The sequence below is a fragment of the Myotis nattereri genome (genome assembly GCF_964212035.1).
Source record: "Myotis nattereri genome assembly, chromosome: 7".
Taxonomy (NCBI): domain Eukaryota; kingdom Metazoa; phylum Chordata; class Mammalia; order Chiroptera; family Vespertilionidae; genus Myotis; species Myotis nattereri.
In genome coordinates this window covers 36,783,776-36,799,905 of record NC_138082.1, presented here as the reverse complement: position 1 = coordinate 36,799,905, position 16,130 = coordinate 36,783,776, and the positions used below count along the sequence as shown (strand labels likewise).

At 56.6% G+C, this 16,130-nt stretch overlaps 1 protein-coding gene across 1 annotated transcript; it reads right to left on the bottom strand.

The window, feature by feature from the left end:
• Positions 1–678: 678 nt before the first annotated feature.
• On the bottom strand, positions 679–9,918 carry BOK (BCL2 family apoptosis regulator BOK). The gene is made up of 5 exons (XM_081095361.1): positions 9,554–9,918; positions 8,780–9,031; positions 6,170–6,298; positions 2,186–2,349; positions 679–1,341 (listed from the first exon to the last, which is right to left on the bottom strand). The coding sequence occupies exons 2-5, from the start codon at positions 9,000–9,002 to the stop codon at positions 1,216–1,218; spliced, it is 642 nt and encodes a 213-aa protein (XP_080951487.1). The 5' UTR covers positions 9,003–9,031; positions 9,554–9,918; the 3' UTR covers positions 679–1,215.
• Between the last annotated feature and the right edge of the window lie 6,212 nt (positions 9,919–16,130).

Sequence of the window (16,130 nt, the reverse complement as noted above, 5' to 3'; positions counted from 1 at the left end):
GGCCTTGTGCAGCACTGGTCTGAGGCTGTCCTCTTCCTCTCCACCCCCCATCCCTTTCTCCTGTCTGCTCCCTTCCTTCTCTCCACCTGCCAGACCTCACACTGCAAGGCCACTGGGGAAGGGGTGCTGAGCAGAGGCTGAGGGGACAGTGCAGGGGGTAGGGGGCCGGGAGGGGCAATGGGGGCAGTGAGGGAAGCTGCGCCATCGGGCCCCTTCTTCCCGAGGCTGCACGGGAAGCAGGGCTAGACCTTAGCATTGTCTGGCTCAACCTGCCTTGTACAGAAAGGGAAACTGAGGCTGAGAAGCCACATTGCAGGCCTCCTGTGCCGTGTGCCTGTGGCTTGAGCGGGAGTCCGATGGGCTGCAGGGGACAGGCCCTGCTGGGGACAGACGGGAGCCAGGCTCAGGGCCATGGGGCAGGCTGCAGTGGGGAAAGGGCTGTGTGAGCCAAGCAAAGGGATAGGAATGGCAGGGACGGACGGGGTTTGTGGGGAGTAGGGCGACTGGGCACCCTGCTCTTGTTCCCCTGTGTGTGCGTGCTGGTGTGTGAGCTCCTGCTTGTGGCCCACAGGAGCAGAGGGCAGCCGATGAGGGAAGACGGCCTATCACGCAGGATTCACCTGCCTCCTGTCCGGTTCAGGCAGCCGCAGGAGGATAGGCACACAGACGCAGGCAGGTCGCCTTCCACTGCTATGACACTTTATTGGAATCGAACACACACCCCGTCCTCGTAGGTCAGGAGTTGGTGCATTCACAGATCAGGGGTGCCGGCCTGGAGCCCAATCCCGGTCCCTGCCACAGGTGGGCGCGCTCTCCCGCCAGGGATGGATTAAGCAACAGCACATGAGCCTTATGCTCTGTGGGGTCGGTAAGATCCCACGGCTCCTCTAGCCTTGGCCAGGCCCAAGTCACCTTCAGGTCCAATGTCCTGACATGGTCACCCTTCGTGGATGGGACCCCAGTGTCAAGTGAGAGTTTGGTGTTCCCAGCTGCCTTCCTTTTGGGCCCGGGAGGTCACCCTGACCTTCTGGCTCCACAAGAGGCACAACGGAGCAGGCCCACAGGTGGGCACTGAAGGCCAGCTCCAGGCCCAGGGGAGCCTGCGTTCCCACTTCCCGAGGGTCTGGGTGTACAGAGAAGGGGCTCGCGGGAGGAGGGGCTCTGCGGGAGGAGGGCAGTGCCCTGGCCCAGAGCCTCCTGGTTCCAGGGCCAGGTTCATCTTTCTGGCAACAGTACAAAGAAGGCAGCCTTCAGGAAGCGGCCGAAGCTGCAGAGCGCAGTCACCAGCCAATGGGAGTGGAAGCCAGGGCTGCTGCTGACCACACACTTGAGGACGTCGGTCTGCAGGGAGGAAGGGACAGTTGAGAACAGAGCTGGGGAGCGGAGGCCCCCGAGCCTTCCACCTGCGTCAGCCGAGCCGACAGGGAGCACCGAGCCATGAAGGGAAGGTCTGTGGTCTGGTGGGGACTGAGGGCTCCAGCAGGGACCAAACCCCTCCATGAGGATTCAGATGGTGAGAAGGGAAGGGAGCTCAGGTGGGAGAGGAGGCAGCTGGGCCCCATGCCAGGAAGCCACCATGTCCAGCCCCAGTGGGGCTCCAGTGGGAGCGGGCAGGGGAGGACAGAGGCCTCAGAGTCCCTGTGCTGGGGGTGCCACAGCCACGGGAGTCACCTGGAGGCAATACCTCCCCGCCCAATGCCCGCTTCAGATGAGACCACAGCCCTTGGCTGCAACCTCAACGGAGGGCTGAGCTCGACACTCCTGCCAGTGTGTCCCACCTATTTTACAGAGAAAACAGATCTATGGGTGAGGGTGCCCCGCCCCACGCCCAGGGCCCAGCAGCCCCCACAGTCTGGCTGGGCCAGGTGAGTAGTTAGGGGCAGGGAGACAGTGTTGGAGATGACCAATGCCATCGCTCACTAGGCACTGGAGCCCGGTGGGCAGGGCAGGGCAGGGCAGTGCTGGGCCTTTCCCTCTCAGGCCTGAAGTCCCTCCCCAGGCCGCCTTCTGCAGTGCAGGGGCCAGGCAGCGGGTCTTTAGAGCTGGAGTTGGGGGTGGAGGGACAGGTCAACACTGAGGTGGGGGAGCAGGCCAGTCCTGGACCCAGCAGCCCAACCCTTACTCATCCTCCCACCTTTAGCACCACTCCCCTTCCCAGCACCCCTGCACCCCAGACCCCACTCACCCATCCACCACGCCTCCGCAGCCAGGTTGCCAGGGTCTTGCGCACAAATTCCCCGAGGCAATCGACGAGAGCATGAACCATGGCGGGCTGGGCCTGCCGCACACAGTCCACAGCCAGCCCCGCAGCCACCAAGTACAGGGACACCACCTTGCCCCACGTGATGCCTGCAGGGAGAAGATGCTGGTCAGCAGAAGGCCACCAAAACCCTGCTCCAGTCCAGCCCACGGGGTCCCATGATGGCTGGGGGTGAAACTCAGGGGGCTAGACCCTACCCACAGCGCCCCCTGAACAGGTGCCTGGCCATCATCTGCTGCAGGTCAGTCCTGCCCACCCTTTGGGTAGTTCTTAGGCAGAGATTTCTTTGGACTCCACTGCCTAACTGTGCACTTGTGCCAGAGCCCCAGACGACCCTGCTCAGCCCCCATCTCCTGGAGGAGGCAATGGGACGGCAAAGTATTCAGCGAGGAGGAAGCTGAGGGGGTGGAGGGTGCTAACTGACTTGCAGCTGGACACAGTGGACAGTAAGAAGCTCTGAGGCACACCTGCCCACCTGTCTGTCCCCGAGCACCTTCTCTGCGGGGCAGCAGGGTGTTCCATGGGAGGAAGGGCCTTCCCAGATCACCAAGCTGTGTGTGTGTGGGGGGGGGGGGGGGGGGGTAGAGCTGAGAAGAACCACCCAGAGAAGTATGCTTGCACATTATATGGTATGATTTCCCTTAATATATAAAAATATTTTATAAATTAATGAGAAAAAAGCGAAACCTTTCAAAAGAAATAAGCACAGAACATGAACAGCTGATTCACAAAAGGAGAAACAGAACTAATGCATTAGACATGAAAAATGCTCTCTAATAACCCGAGGGTGCATTACAATGGGATGCAGACTGTAGTTCACGAGATCAGAACTCAGATGGCAAAATGAGCCCCAGGCAGCTGCAGCCTCGCAATGGACGCACAGCCACCTGCAGGCTGAGAGGACACGCGGGCAGAGATGAAGCCCTTCCGTCTACCTACACAGCAGCACAGCTATCTATACGAATCAGAAATCAGCTTGAGCAGATACTTGTTCACGAAGTTCACAGCAGCCTTATTCCCAATCACCAAAAGCTGGAAATGACAAATGCACTAAGGTCATCCAGACAATGGTGTGTGACTCGGCCGTAAGGAGTGAGGCGTGGACACTCACTGCAGCCTGGACACACCTCTGATGTCCACTCAGCAAGGGCAGTGACACCAAGGCCACCCGTATGAGCCCATCTACACGGTGTCCAGGAAGCAGGTCCGTGGTTATGGGGACAGGGGTGGGGGGAGGGACAGCTAATGAGCATGCGTATTCCTCCTGATGGTGAAAAACTCCGGGGTGGTGGTGCTCAGTGTGAACCCACTACATGCCACGGAATCGTACACTTTAAAATGGCTAGCTATGTTATATGAATTTCACCTCAATAAAAACCTGATGAATCACATCATGTCTCTCCCCTGCTTAAAAACCTCCTGTCATTGTTACTTCCCTCTGTCAAAATAGGCCCAAGTCTGAAATGCCAGAGCCACGGTTCCCCCACCACCAGGTCTAATCAGGTCTCCCTCCTAGCGCCACTCAGGCCCTCACACTATGCTCCCCATTTACCAGATGCCACAGGGCACCGGGCCAGGTCCTGTTCTGCTCACAGCTGGGCTTTGGGCACCCCTAAGCTCAGCACTCTCAGGTGCTCAACAGAGAGAGGGCCGGTGAAGGCTTGATGTGGGCGGTGGGGACGGAGCCCGCCGCCTGGCTACAGCCTGGAATCTGAGACCGCGACAGCAGGTGCTGTGGTGCGGTCTGCAGAGAGGTGCCTGCTGCCCCCTGAGAGGACAGTGAGTCCAGGGACATCCTGTTTCCTTTGTGCTTTACCATTTATGGAGACGTAATATCACTACCCTAAACGCGTCCTTCTAAAGTGAGATATCGTGTTTTAGTCCATCCACAAAGCTGCACAACCATTCCAGAACATTCTCATCACCCCAAAAGCAACCTGCCCCCATGAGCAGTCACGCCCATCCGCTGGCCCAGGCACCCGTCCTGTGGACTCGCCTGTGGTGGACACGTCACCTACGGAATCACTGCGTGTCCCAGCGTGCCTGCCTCCTTTCACTCACCATGCTGTCCAGGCTCATCCCGGTTGAGGTGCATCCTTTTGTAGCCAAATAACATTCCATCCCGTGGATGGACCACACCCCACTCGTCTACCACTCCGGTGATGAACACTCGGGTCGCTGCACCTTCCTGACTCTCAGGAATCTGGCTGCTCTGAACATCCGTGCGCCAGTTTCTGTGTGATGTGTTCTCATTTCGCCGGCTCTCGTGGCACCTGCCTTACAGGCTCTGGCACTCGTCCAAGCATCAGCCCTCTTCCCATTCTTGCCAGCAGCTTATGGACCTTCCAACTCTTCCGATCCTCACCAACACATGTGCTACCTGATGCTCTTACCTGAGCCCTCCCAGGCGCCCAAGGGTGTCCCTGGTGGTTTTGGTGTGCGTCTCCCTAATGACTGACAACTACTGATCTTTTCGTGGGCTTACTGGCCATTTGTACATCTTCCCTGGAAAAATGTCTGTTCAGATCCTGTGTTCATTTTTAAACTGGGTTGTCTTTTTAGTATTATTTCCAAGAGTTTTTACTTTCTGATTCTTCTGTGGTAAAATAATTGCTCTTGTGATAAGGGAAAAAATGCAAACTCTTGCCAACTGTTAATCTGGGAGGAAAAATTAGTTTTTCCACGGAAGTGAATTGAGAAGCCCAAAGGTGCCTCTCCCTTGGAGGGGGCTCGACCACTGCAGGGGCCACCGTGGGAATCTGCCCTCCAGTCCTGGAGCTGCCCACAGCACCGGCACAGCCCCTGCCCCAGCCCCAGCCAGAGGCCTAGTGGAGAAAGAAAGGGGTCAGCCTGTGCAAGGCCTGGCGGCAGCTTGGCAAGAGCCAAAGGCAGAAAGGGACAAGGGCCAGCAACTGCCCAATGGCTGGGCTCACCCTGTGGCGAAAGGGTCCAAGGACCCCCAAGGCAGGGATGGGCGAGGGGTGACAAGGAGCCCACAGGCAACAAGCAGGAGGGCACCTCTCAGGCCTGTCCCCACACTGGGCGAGGCTGGGCAGGCTAAGGTAGGATGCCCTGGCCCCTCACACACCACAACCAACAGGGACCAGGCCCCCGCCTCCCTGCTCAGTCCCAACCACTAGCAGGCCAGAGCTGCCTTCTCACAGATGAACCTTCCTTTTAAAGCCAGCCTTGGGCTCGTAAACCAGCTGCCTGACAGCCTGGAGACAGACACAGGCGGCCACCCACACGCCGGCGTCGGGCCAGGGATGTGGGAGTCCAGGAAGAGCCAAGGGCAGGCGTCAGCCAGGACACCCACCTCGCCCTCCTGCTTTCTCCATGGCCCCACCCACCTCACCCTCCACAAGGTGCCTGACAGGTCACAGTCCCCCCACCCCCCAGGGCTTCCCAGGATCCGGGTCAGCACTGGGAGAACATTCTGGAGGAAGACATCCCCAGCCCACCCAAGCACCCCCTCATGCCGTCTTCACCATGGTCACTTCTGCCCAGGGCAGTCAGCACTGACCCACTCAGTGGTGGCGCTGGAGGCTGGACTCTGCAGCTGGCAGCCCCAGTCCGGGCCAGTCCTGTGTCCCGTGTCTCGCTGCCACACTTGCCACAACTGAGAGAGGCCTACGACTCAGGCTCTGCTCTGTCCCTGGTCGTCTGGCAAAGTGAAACCCAAGCCCCACAGGACATGTGCAGGGCTCCCTGGCCCCATCCAGCCCGGTCAGAACTTCAGGTCACTGCAGCCCCAGCTAACGTCCAACAAGAACCATGTGAGGCTCTGTGCCAGCTGCCTGGCAGGCCCCCCGTCTTTACCAAGAGAGCAGCACAGCCCAGCCCCAGCCCCAGCCCTGACCCCAGGGCCACACTGGCATTGTTGGCTTCCTGGGCTGGATGCAGACGTACCTGCAGCAAAGATCTGGGCGGCCACAGCCAGGAAGGCGTCGGTCACCACGCTCTCGGAGTGCAGGGAGATGTTCAGCTGGCGTGCCACGTTGCGGTAGATGCTGGGCCGAATCAGCTCCAGCTCGTCCCCTGCAGTCACACGGCGGGTCAGAGGGCTCCACACCTGCCTGACCCAGCCCCCTGTCACAAGGGCCTGGGACCAGCCCACTCCTCAGCCCCATTGCCACAGCTGGCTTGGAAACCCTTCCTGCACTGACTGGCCTATATCTGACCCCCACTCAGCCCCCGGGCAGAGGAAGACCAGGGAGGTGGGGTGGGCACTCTCAGAACCTGCTCTGTGGGCGCCCCCTTCTGACGAGCCAGCTCCCCCTATCCCTCCTCCCCCACCACCCCCACCTAAGGCCAATCCGGCTGGGCTGGTGGGGTGGGAATCCCGGGAGGAGCATGGGCCGTGCCTGATGGGTGACTCATGGCCCACAGTGAGCTGCCCGGGCAGCAGGCAGACAGGGCAAGCAGCCAGATCCAACAAGGGCAGGGACTTGGACCCACACAGGTGGGCAGCCCTGGCCACTGCCTCAGAGGCCACTCTCACTCAGGCCCCAGCACCGCTTGGTGAACCAAGAAACTGAGCCACCATCCGGGGCCTCCAGCACTGCCCGAGCTCCAACTGTGCTTGTGCCAAGTGGGTGTGTGCATGGGCGGCCACACTCTGGAGGACAGGCCCTGTCACCAGCTCTGCCTGCCGCCTGCGCTCCCTGCAGCGCCCCTGGCAGTGGCGTGCCGGGAATTCCACAGACGCGCGCTGGGTGTCTCTCAGCCCACCTCTCCAGCCAAAGCAAACAGGGAAACGCCGACTGGACAGTCCTGGTCGATAAGGACGCCAGAGTCATCCCTGGAGCCAGCTGCACACTATCTAATTAATTAAGATCTGGACCAAGCAGAACTGAGGCGGGGTGATGAGGGGGCATGGAAATTCCCAGGGCTGGCCTGGCTGTTCCCACAGAGACCTTGGGGGCTGCTGGGGAATTATCCCAAGAGACTGAGCATGGGAAGTGACCCAGCTTCTTCCTGTGTGTGCTGTCCCCCGAGCTGGGCGTTTGCTGAGGAGGAGCTGGGGGCAGGGAGGCAGCAACAGGCCCAGGGCAGGATGCAGGGAATGAGACAGACACGCTCACTCTGGGGACCCAAGTCACCTCCCTCCAAGGCCCCCTCAGCCATCTGGCAGGGGCTGTGCCCCAGGGACTGGACGTGGCCGGGCTGCACACTGGGAAAGGGCCTTGAAGGCCGAGTTTCTGAGAGGGCCAGTGCAATACCCAGGCTCAGGCCCAAGGGATGGGGCTCTCAGAGTGGAACAGAGGACTGAAGAGACAAAAATGAGCCCATCAGATCTGCAGTGCAAAGCAAGGCTTTTCAGACAAGCTTAAACAACAGGGACACCAGGCTTAGGGTAAGGGCAGCCCTACAAGGCCAGCGCCAGGTTGCAGAGCAAGCCAGGACAGATAGGACTTCTCTAAGCCCTGCCAGGGGTCCTCTAGAGTCTAGAAGGTGCCCCCTGGTGTCATCCCCACAGCCCAGCTAGAAGAAACAGCAGTGGGCAGCTGACCTCACGGGAGTCCAGGCGCTCCAGACCCCTGACTGATCCCCAAACCCACTTGCTCTCCACACCCATGGCCCAGGTGGAACCCACCCTTCTGGAGCCCTGCACAGGCCCCCACTGATTCTGTGTCTGTCTCTCACACACACTCCGGGAGTCCAGATACACATACAACCCTGCTCCCAGGGGCCACACAAAACAGGGACAAGCAAACACGAGTGTCAGCCTCTCCCCACACTTGGCTTGGAGAGGACTGGGCAGGGTCCATCTTTGCTGCCTCCTGCTCTCCAAGTGCCCACTCCCAGAACTGAGAATGGCTGGAGGTCAGGACCTCAGTGCCCATGGTGAGGGGTCCAGACCCTGGAGAAGGTGGAGACAATTACTGGGTTGGGTGTGATCCCAGAAACAAATATGGGCCAGCCCCACGGTGGTGTCAGCTGTCCTGGGCACCCAGTTCTGCCGGGAGGGGGACCCTTGGTGGCCTTCAAATCAAGAGAAAAGAGCAGCAGACAGCAGGATGTCAGCCAGTAACTAAAAGGACCTATTTTCCAAAATAAACACCGGCATGTGGTCCGACCAAGGATATTTGTGCCCAGCTGAGTACAAGGGTCACTGGAAATGTAGCCACCAAAACGTTTTTCTTCCTACAGCTTTCTATCCTTTATGGCCAGGCTGTCTGAAATCTGGGCTGAGCAGACAAGTTGGGGGAGGTCTGTAGAGTGCAGGGAGCCCCTGAGAGGGGTAAATTCAGGACTGTGAGAGAGGGGGAGCATCGCCTGGGTAACCTGCCTCCACGCATGGCTATTCCACCCCCGTCCGAGTTCGCGTCCCCCCAGACCAGCCCCCTCTCTGCCCCAGAGGGAGATTGAGGCCCAGAAGTGGAGGGTACTGGTCAGGTCACCCCGTGGGCGGGTCACTGTGGAGACAGCTGTACCCTAAGGCGCAGTGGGCCCAACCCAGCCGACCAGCTCAGAAGGCGCAGTCTGGGGACCCATCCCGCCTGGTCCCACACTCACCCAGGCGCAGCAGCACCGTGCACACCTCTGCGAGGCGGCCTCCCGGGGCGAGCGCGGCGCGCTCGGGCGCGCTCCAGGAGAGGCCGGCGCGCAGGAGCCGAGCGTGCACGAACTCCCGGCCGAGCGCCTTAGCTTGGGCCACCAGCTCCTTGTCGGTGGGCGAGCGGTCAAAGGCGTCCATGATCTCGGCGGCAAAAACCGAAGAGCGCCGCAGCACCTCCATGGCGGGGACGCGGGAGGGGGGCGCCGCACCTGCGGGCAGACAGCGCTCAGCCCGGCCCGCCCGGCCCAGCTGGCAGAGGGGAAAGCCGGCCGCGCGAGGAGGGCGGGAAGGGGCGCGGTGTGCACCTCGATCGAGTCCGCGCACCAGGCCGGGGCGCACGGAAAGACCGGGCCGGGTACAGCTCCAGGGAAGAGCTGCGGCCAGCAGGGGTAACCGTACGTTTCTCCGCCCCAAGTCTTTAAAAACACCGAGTCACACTCTTTTAGATTCCGGATTAAATAACAAAGACCCCCCGCGGCTGCCGGGGATAAAAAAAGGCTGAAGGGAAATGGCGATTTGCTCTGGGGCCGCCGTGCTCGCGCTCAAAGAGGAGTGCACGGTCGGCGGAGGCGCGGACGGGAGGCACAGCCCAACCTGCTCCGAGCTAGCCAGGACCCCAGCCCAGCCCTGCCACGACCTCCGCGCCCCGCCGCGCCGCAGTGTTTGTCCCTGGCCTGGCCGTTCCCATGGCGCGTCTGCCAGGGGAGGGACGCCGCGCGCGCCCTGCTCACCTCTCCCGCCGCATGTCGCGGGCGCGGGGGCCCAGGAGGAGTTCTGGCTTCAGGATCTGATCGCCGCCGTCGCCGGCGATCTGGATCCTAACATTCAAATCTTCGAGGACGCGGGCCCGCCCCGGCGCCCGCCCCGTCCGCGCCTGAGCCCGGCTGGAGCGCGGAGTGCGCGGGGCCTCGCGCGCTCCTAGGGCTCCGGCGGCGGCGTTGGCGGCTAGGGGAGCGCGGGGCGCACCGCGCGACTCTCCGCCAGCGAAAGGCGAGGCTTGGGGCTTCGCCTTCTAAGGAAAGGCAACCCCCGGGGCGGAGCCGCGCGGGAGCTTCCCCGCTTAAGGAGGCCTGAGTGAGTTCCCACTCAGGGCGGGCAGGAGCTGCCCCGCAAGGCCCAGTGATTAGGACCTAGGTGGGGCCTCAGACCATTTCCCCCACTGAGTTGGGAAAGAGTCCCCACCTGCGTTCACACCGGCCAGATTTTCTTATTGATTCCTAGAGCTCTTTATATATTCCGGTTCACCCTGGCCACATGGGTTTGTGTTAGAGATGGATCCGGGGATTTTCATTGTATTGAAGAGACTGCAAATACTTTGTGCTATTCTGTGGTTGCTATTGATTATAACGAACAGGAGTTATTCTCAATGAAGTCCAATTTATCAGTCTTTTCTCTTATGCTTCATGCCTTCCCATAATGATATTGTATGTTTTCTTTTTGAAGTGTAATAGTTTTAGCGTTCACATAGTGATGGGCCACATTAATTCTTGTGAGTGGTGTGGTAAGGGGTCAGAGCTCATGTATTTTCCATGTGTGTATCCAGTTAACCCAGCATCATTTATTGAAAGACTATTTCCCCCACTGAACTGGGAAAGAGTCCCCATAATAAACAAGTGATGTACATGTGAAGATCTGTTCTGGACTCTTCTATCCCACTATTTATTTCTCTATCCTTGAACCAACACAGCCCAGTTCAAAGAACAGGATTGACCAACTTGCTCCAATTCACACCTAAACAGCCAATAGAATACATGTTCTTTCCATGTGCACATGGATATTAACCAAAATAAACCAAATCCTGAGCTATAAAGTTGTAACAAATTTCAAAGGATTGAAATCATACAATTGTGTTCTCTCAGCATTAATTTAAAACTCAATAATAATAAAGCTACTAGAAAGCCTCCAAGTGGCAATTAAACATTACACTTGTAAATAATCAATGGGTCAAAGAGTAAGTCACAAGGGAAGTTGCAAAATATTTTGAAGTGAACGGTAGTGAAAATATGGGATGCAGGTAAAGCAATGCTTAAAGGAAAATTTATAGCTTTAGAAGAATGACTAAAAATTAGTGCTCTAAGTTACAACTCAAGAAGCTAGAAAAAAAATTAACAAATCCAGGCCAAAGGTGAAAAAAAATAAGATCAGAAATTAATGCCGAAACCGGTTTGGCTCAGTGGATGGAGCGTCGGCCTGCGGACTGAAGGGTCCCGGGTTCAATTCTGGTCAAGGGCATGTACCTGGGTTGCAGGCATATCCCCAGTGGGAGATGTGCAGGAGGCAGCTGATCGATGTTTCTCTCTCATCGATGTTTCTAGCTCTCTGTCTCTCTCCCTTCCTCTCTGTAGAAAATCAATAAAATATATTTAAAAAAAAAAGAAAAAAGAAATTAATAAAAGCAAAAATTAGCCGAAACCGGTTTGGCTCAGTGGATGGGGCGTCGGCCTGCGGACTGAAGGGTCCCAGGTTCGATTCCGGTCAGGGGGCATGTACCTGGGTTGCGGGCACATCCCCAGTGGGGGATGTGCGGGAGGCAGCTGATCGATGTTTCTCTCTCATTGATGTTTCTGACTCTCTATCTCTCTCCCTTCCTCTCTGTGAAAAATCAATAAAATATATATATATAAAAAAAGCAAAAATTAGAAAAAATAACAAAGCCAAAAAATGTTATTTGAAAAGATTAATAGAAATGATAAACCCCTGGAAATGGGTAAGAACTCCCCCCCACCCACACACACAGACACACACACAAATTCTAATATCAGGAATGAAAAAGAGCACATCACCACAGGTATTACAAATATTATAAACATAGCAAAAGGTTAGTATGAGCAACTTGGACAGTAAATTTGAAATTTAAATGAAATGCAATTTATCAAAACTGATACCAAATTAAATTTGTTTAATCTATAATTTAAAATTTTCTTACAAAGAAAATTCTAGGTTCAGATGGTTTCATTGACAAATTCTTCTAAACAGTTGAAGAAATATCACCAACTGTATACAATCTGTCCAAAGAATCGAAAACGATGGAGCCTTTCCCAGCTTATTTTGTAAGGCCAACATAACATTGACCCCCCCCAACCTGTCAAGAACATTAGAAGATATTAGGAAAGCTACCAAACCTGCCTTGGTATCCCCACCCATAGAACAGAAAATAACAACATCTGTCTCCTCAGGCTGTGGAGAAGACTGAATCAGTTAATATGTGTAAAAAAAAAACCTGTGTAGTAAGCACTCAGTAATTTTTAGCTGTTTTTGCAGAGCAGCCACAGAGCTCTAAAATACGAGTGTGCACTGGCCTGTTCTCTTCAATGCACAGAGCACCAGGACAGTCTGCCTCTGGTGTTCCTGAAGGGCACTCAGGCTTGGGGCTCCTTGTGTTTTGTAGATGGGAGTGTGGGACTTGCCCAAAGAGTGGCTGCAGGACGGGGCATAGCCCGATTGTGAACCCGAGTCTGACGCCAGGGCCCCCGGAAGGCAGCTCTGACATGAGAAGCATCTATGCCTGTGGATCCCTGTTAACACCCGCACCTCATATGTGGGAAGTGTGGCCTCAGGGAACTTCCGGTCCCATTCACAGCCTCAGTTTCCTCCCAGACAAAATGAGACCTGGCTCTCTGTTTCCTCTGTCCCAGGGTGTGGAAGGGTGTAGAAAGACTTCCTGGGCTCTGACCTGCAAGTGACAGATCACTGGGTGTAACCCATAGTGACAGGGCCCCTTCGGTCCCAGAGCTGCAGGCTTGAGACCAGCCATGCCTGACACAGGCGATGTTTTCCTGGACATTCCAGATCAGATAAAGCCGCGTCCCAGTATATGCAATACTGAATATTGACAGCAGTAAGGAACTGAACAGGCCCAAGTATTTATCAAGAGGGGGGCAGTTAAACCCACCTGTAGTACCCGGACCACAGCCTTATTCAGACCTTTAAAAGCTTAGGCCCTGCTAGAATCACTTGAGGTCTACCTGTCCCTTGAGGCTGGAGGAGGCTGGCCTGACATGCCCAGCTCAATCCCAGCCCCCAAGGGTACTTGGACATTCTTCCAATTACCTTGGCCCTGATTTTCTGCCTCTTAGAATTCTTGCTCTCCACTCTTATCTTGCATCTGACCCGTCTGTCTGCTCCTGGTTGACGCAGTGTAGAACTTGGTCCCTGGTTGGTGAGGAGCCTTCTGAGTGCTCACAGCCCAAACTGACTTGAGCATAAGGAGGTCTGTGGAATTGTGTGACTGAAATGTCCAGGAGAAGTGCCCTGGTTTCAGGCATGGCTGGATCCAGGAGTCTCCCTTTCCATCTGGGGTCTGTCTGTGCTCCTTCCAGATGGCTTTGCTCTCAGGCTACTTGTCCCCAAGTGATTGCAGACTAATGCCTCTGGCTTCTGTCATTCCCCCCCCCCCCCACACACACATAATTCAGCCTTTTCCCAGTGGAAAAAAGCCACTCTTTCTAGGTAGCTCCTGGGGGTGCCCTGCGACCAGCAGCCTCTGTCCTTTACCCGTCACTGAAGCAGCTGTGGCTGGAAGCGGGATAGGTGCCCCATGGTCAGGCCTGGTCACAAACCTGGCCCTGGAGCGGGTACAGGGGCCCTTCAGTGGCCCCATCAGCATGGATGCGGGCGGGGCTACTGTGGGAGGTGACAGGAGAAGGGTCCTATCCTGGCTTTCTGTAGAGGCCTGCTCAAGGCTATTGTATGGCTCCCAATTTGGGGAGCAGAAGGTCTATAACTCAGTGATGCCAGGTTTGTAAAGTGAGTGGCAATACCTACCTCAGATGTGGTCACGGGTCCCTGCCGGGTCCCCCTACAGCCATTCAGGAGGACAGACACACGCAGGATGGGGTCCCCGACCCCAGAGCAAATGCTTGGGCCCCCAGAACACCCTGTCTACACCACTGCTGCCTCTTCCTGGCCTGGCCCTAGAGGGAAGTGAATGGCTGGAGTCTGCAGAGGTGTGGACTGGAGTGAAGGGGTGTGGAGAGGTGTGGACATGTGGGGTTCATGTAAGAAAGCTGAATGCAGGGCTTGCTGTGTGTGGAGGGGAAGGTTCAGGCCATATTCTTGGTGGGAATCTGGATTTCAGGCTGTGAACCTGGTCATGAAGTAATACATGCTCATGTGATAAATTCTGGAAAATATAGAAAAAAAAACATAAAGAATTTGCACAAAAGATTCATAATTGGGCTCACAGGCAATCATTGTAAGTGGTTTAATATATCTTTATCCAACCACAGGAGGAAAAAGACAAAGAGAAGGAGGGAGCTGGGTTGTAGCTGTCTCTGTTTTCTCCACCGTATTGTCGCCTGTGAGAACCTCCCCAGCTCCTCACGGCGCTGCACAAATGGCAGTTTGATGACTGCACGCTGCTCCTCGGTGGCTGTGTCACTCAGTTATTTATAACACTGGGCATGTTTAACTTGTTTGTACTTTTCCACTATTGAACTAAATCATGTCCTCTGATCACTTTCTTAGCATTGCTGCCCAGAAGTGGTTTCCAGGTCAGTGGGAAGGGGTGTTTAAAAAAAATATATTGATTTCAGAGAAGAAGGGAGAGGGAGAGATATAGAAACATCAATGATGAGAGAGAATCATTGATCAGCTGCCTCCTGCACAGCCCACACTAGGGATCAAGCCCACAACCCAGACATGTGCCCTGACTGGGAATCAAACCGTGACTTCCTGTTTCATAGGTCGACTCTCAACTGTTGAGCCACGCTGGCCAGCATGGGAAGGGGCATTTTTAAAACTCCGCATCATGACGTGTTTGGGCCCTGGTGGGGTAGCTCCGTTGGTTAGATGCAGCGGCCGACAACCTTTCGGACCTCACGGATCACCGGTTGGCGACCGCTGGGTTAGAGCGTTGTCCCCATACACCAAGGTGTGGGTTCAGTCTCCAATCAGGGCACATATAAGAAGCAACCAAGGAATGCATGAATGGGTGGATGGACAAATCGATGTCTCTCTCTTCCTCTCCAAGTTACCAAATAAAAAGAAATTTTTAAAGAAGGGTTTGGGGGACAGCGTGGTCCCTGTGGAACCCCATTGCAAGGGTTTGAACACCAGAACAGGGAAAGGACTTTGAGTTCCGTGGGGTGGGCATGCGGCAAAGCGAGTGTCTGGTCTGCAGCCAGGGAGGTAGTACTGGCTGCCTGTCGGGGGGCTGGGGCTGGGCGGCACCTGAAAGCACCCACCTTCACTAACCTGGGTTTGAATGTTTCCAAAACTTATATTCACTCTTAGAAGGTGAAGATTTGCTGTCTGTGAGGATAGAGAAGGTGACCGAGGCCTCGAGGTGTGTGACGTATGACAGAGTGTGACGATGGAGTGGCTTACCTTTTGACCACCTGGATGTGGGTGGGTCTGCCTGGGGCCAGTGCTCCCCTGGTTCTCTGAAGGACACACGAGCGAATCCTTGAGCACACACTTGGCAAACACTGCGTGACCCAGCATGGGCTGCCCTCAACGTGCCAGAATGGCACCCCAGCCTGGGCTGTGAGGACCCTGACTTGGCCATCCCCATGGGACGTGACCTCCCCATGCACCCAGGGAGGCCTAGGCAGCCACACGGTCCCCTTCGCTGGATCATTCATCTCTTTGCTGAATGTTCATGAGGTGCCCACTCTGCAGGGCCTCACTGGACATTGGAGGCATGGTGGCCAGCACACTGGGAGGGGCACAGTGCCCTGGGACTAGGCAAACACTTCTCCCAGGATTACACAGCTCTCTAGGAAAGGGGCTGCGGTCTGTTGGGGGAAGGCAGCAGGGCCTGAGGCTGCTGTGAGCTCTGAGGACCCGAGGGTGGGCACTGGGCACCATCCCCCACAGCTACCAAACCCCCCCCCCCCCCAGCAGCACTGTCTCCTCAGCACCTGTGCTGGGGCAGCAGAGCCTGTGCTGGAGGGAGGCACTGAGGCTGGGACCCGAGGGGGGTGGCAAGCAGGGAGGGAGGATTCGGGGAGCAGGAGGAGGAGGAGGCATGGGCAGCAGGTGGGCCGGGAAGGCAGGCCTGGCCTGCGAGAGGGCAGCACTGACCCCTCCGGGGCTGGAGACCTCTGGGCACCCACCTGCCCTCCTGCACTGGCGGCACTGTGGAAAGGCCCCTGGTCTTGGCCCCGCGGCTTCAGGCTCCCCCTTTACAAGGCCCTAAAAACCATACATGTTTTTCCTCTTGGCTGCAATCACAGACCCCGATGAACCCAGCGCTCTCCAGTCTGTCACAAGGATGGACCTGCCAGCCAGGCACCCAAAGAGAGAGACACAGATTGGGGGCAGCTGTACATCCTGTGTCCCACACCCACAAAGCAGTGGTTCCTG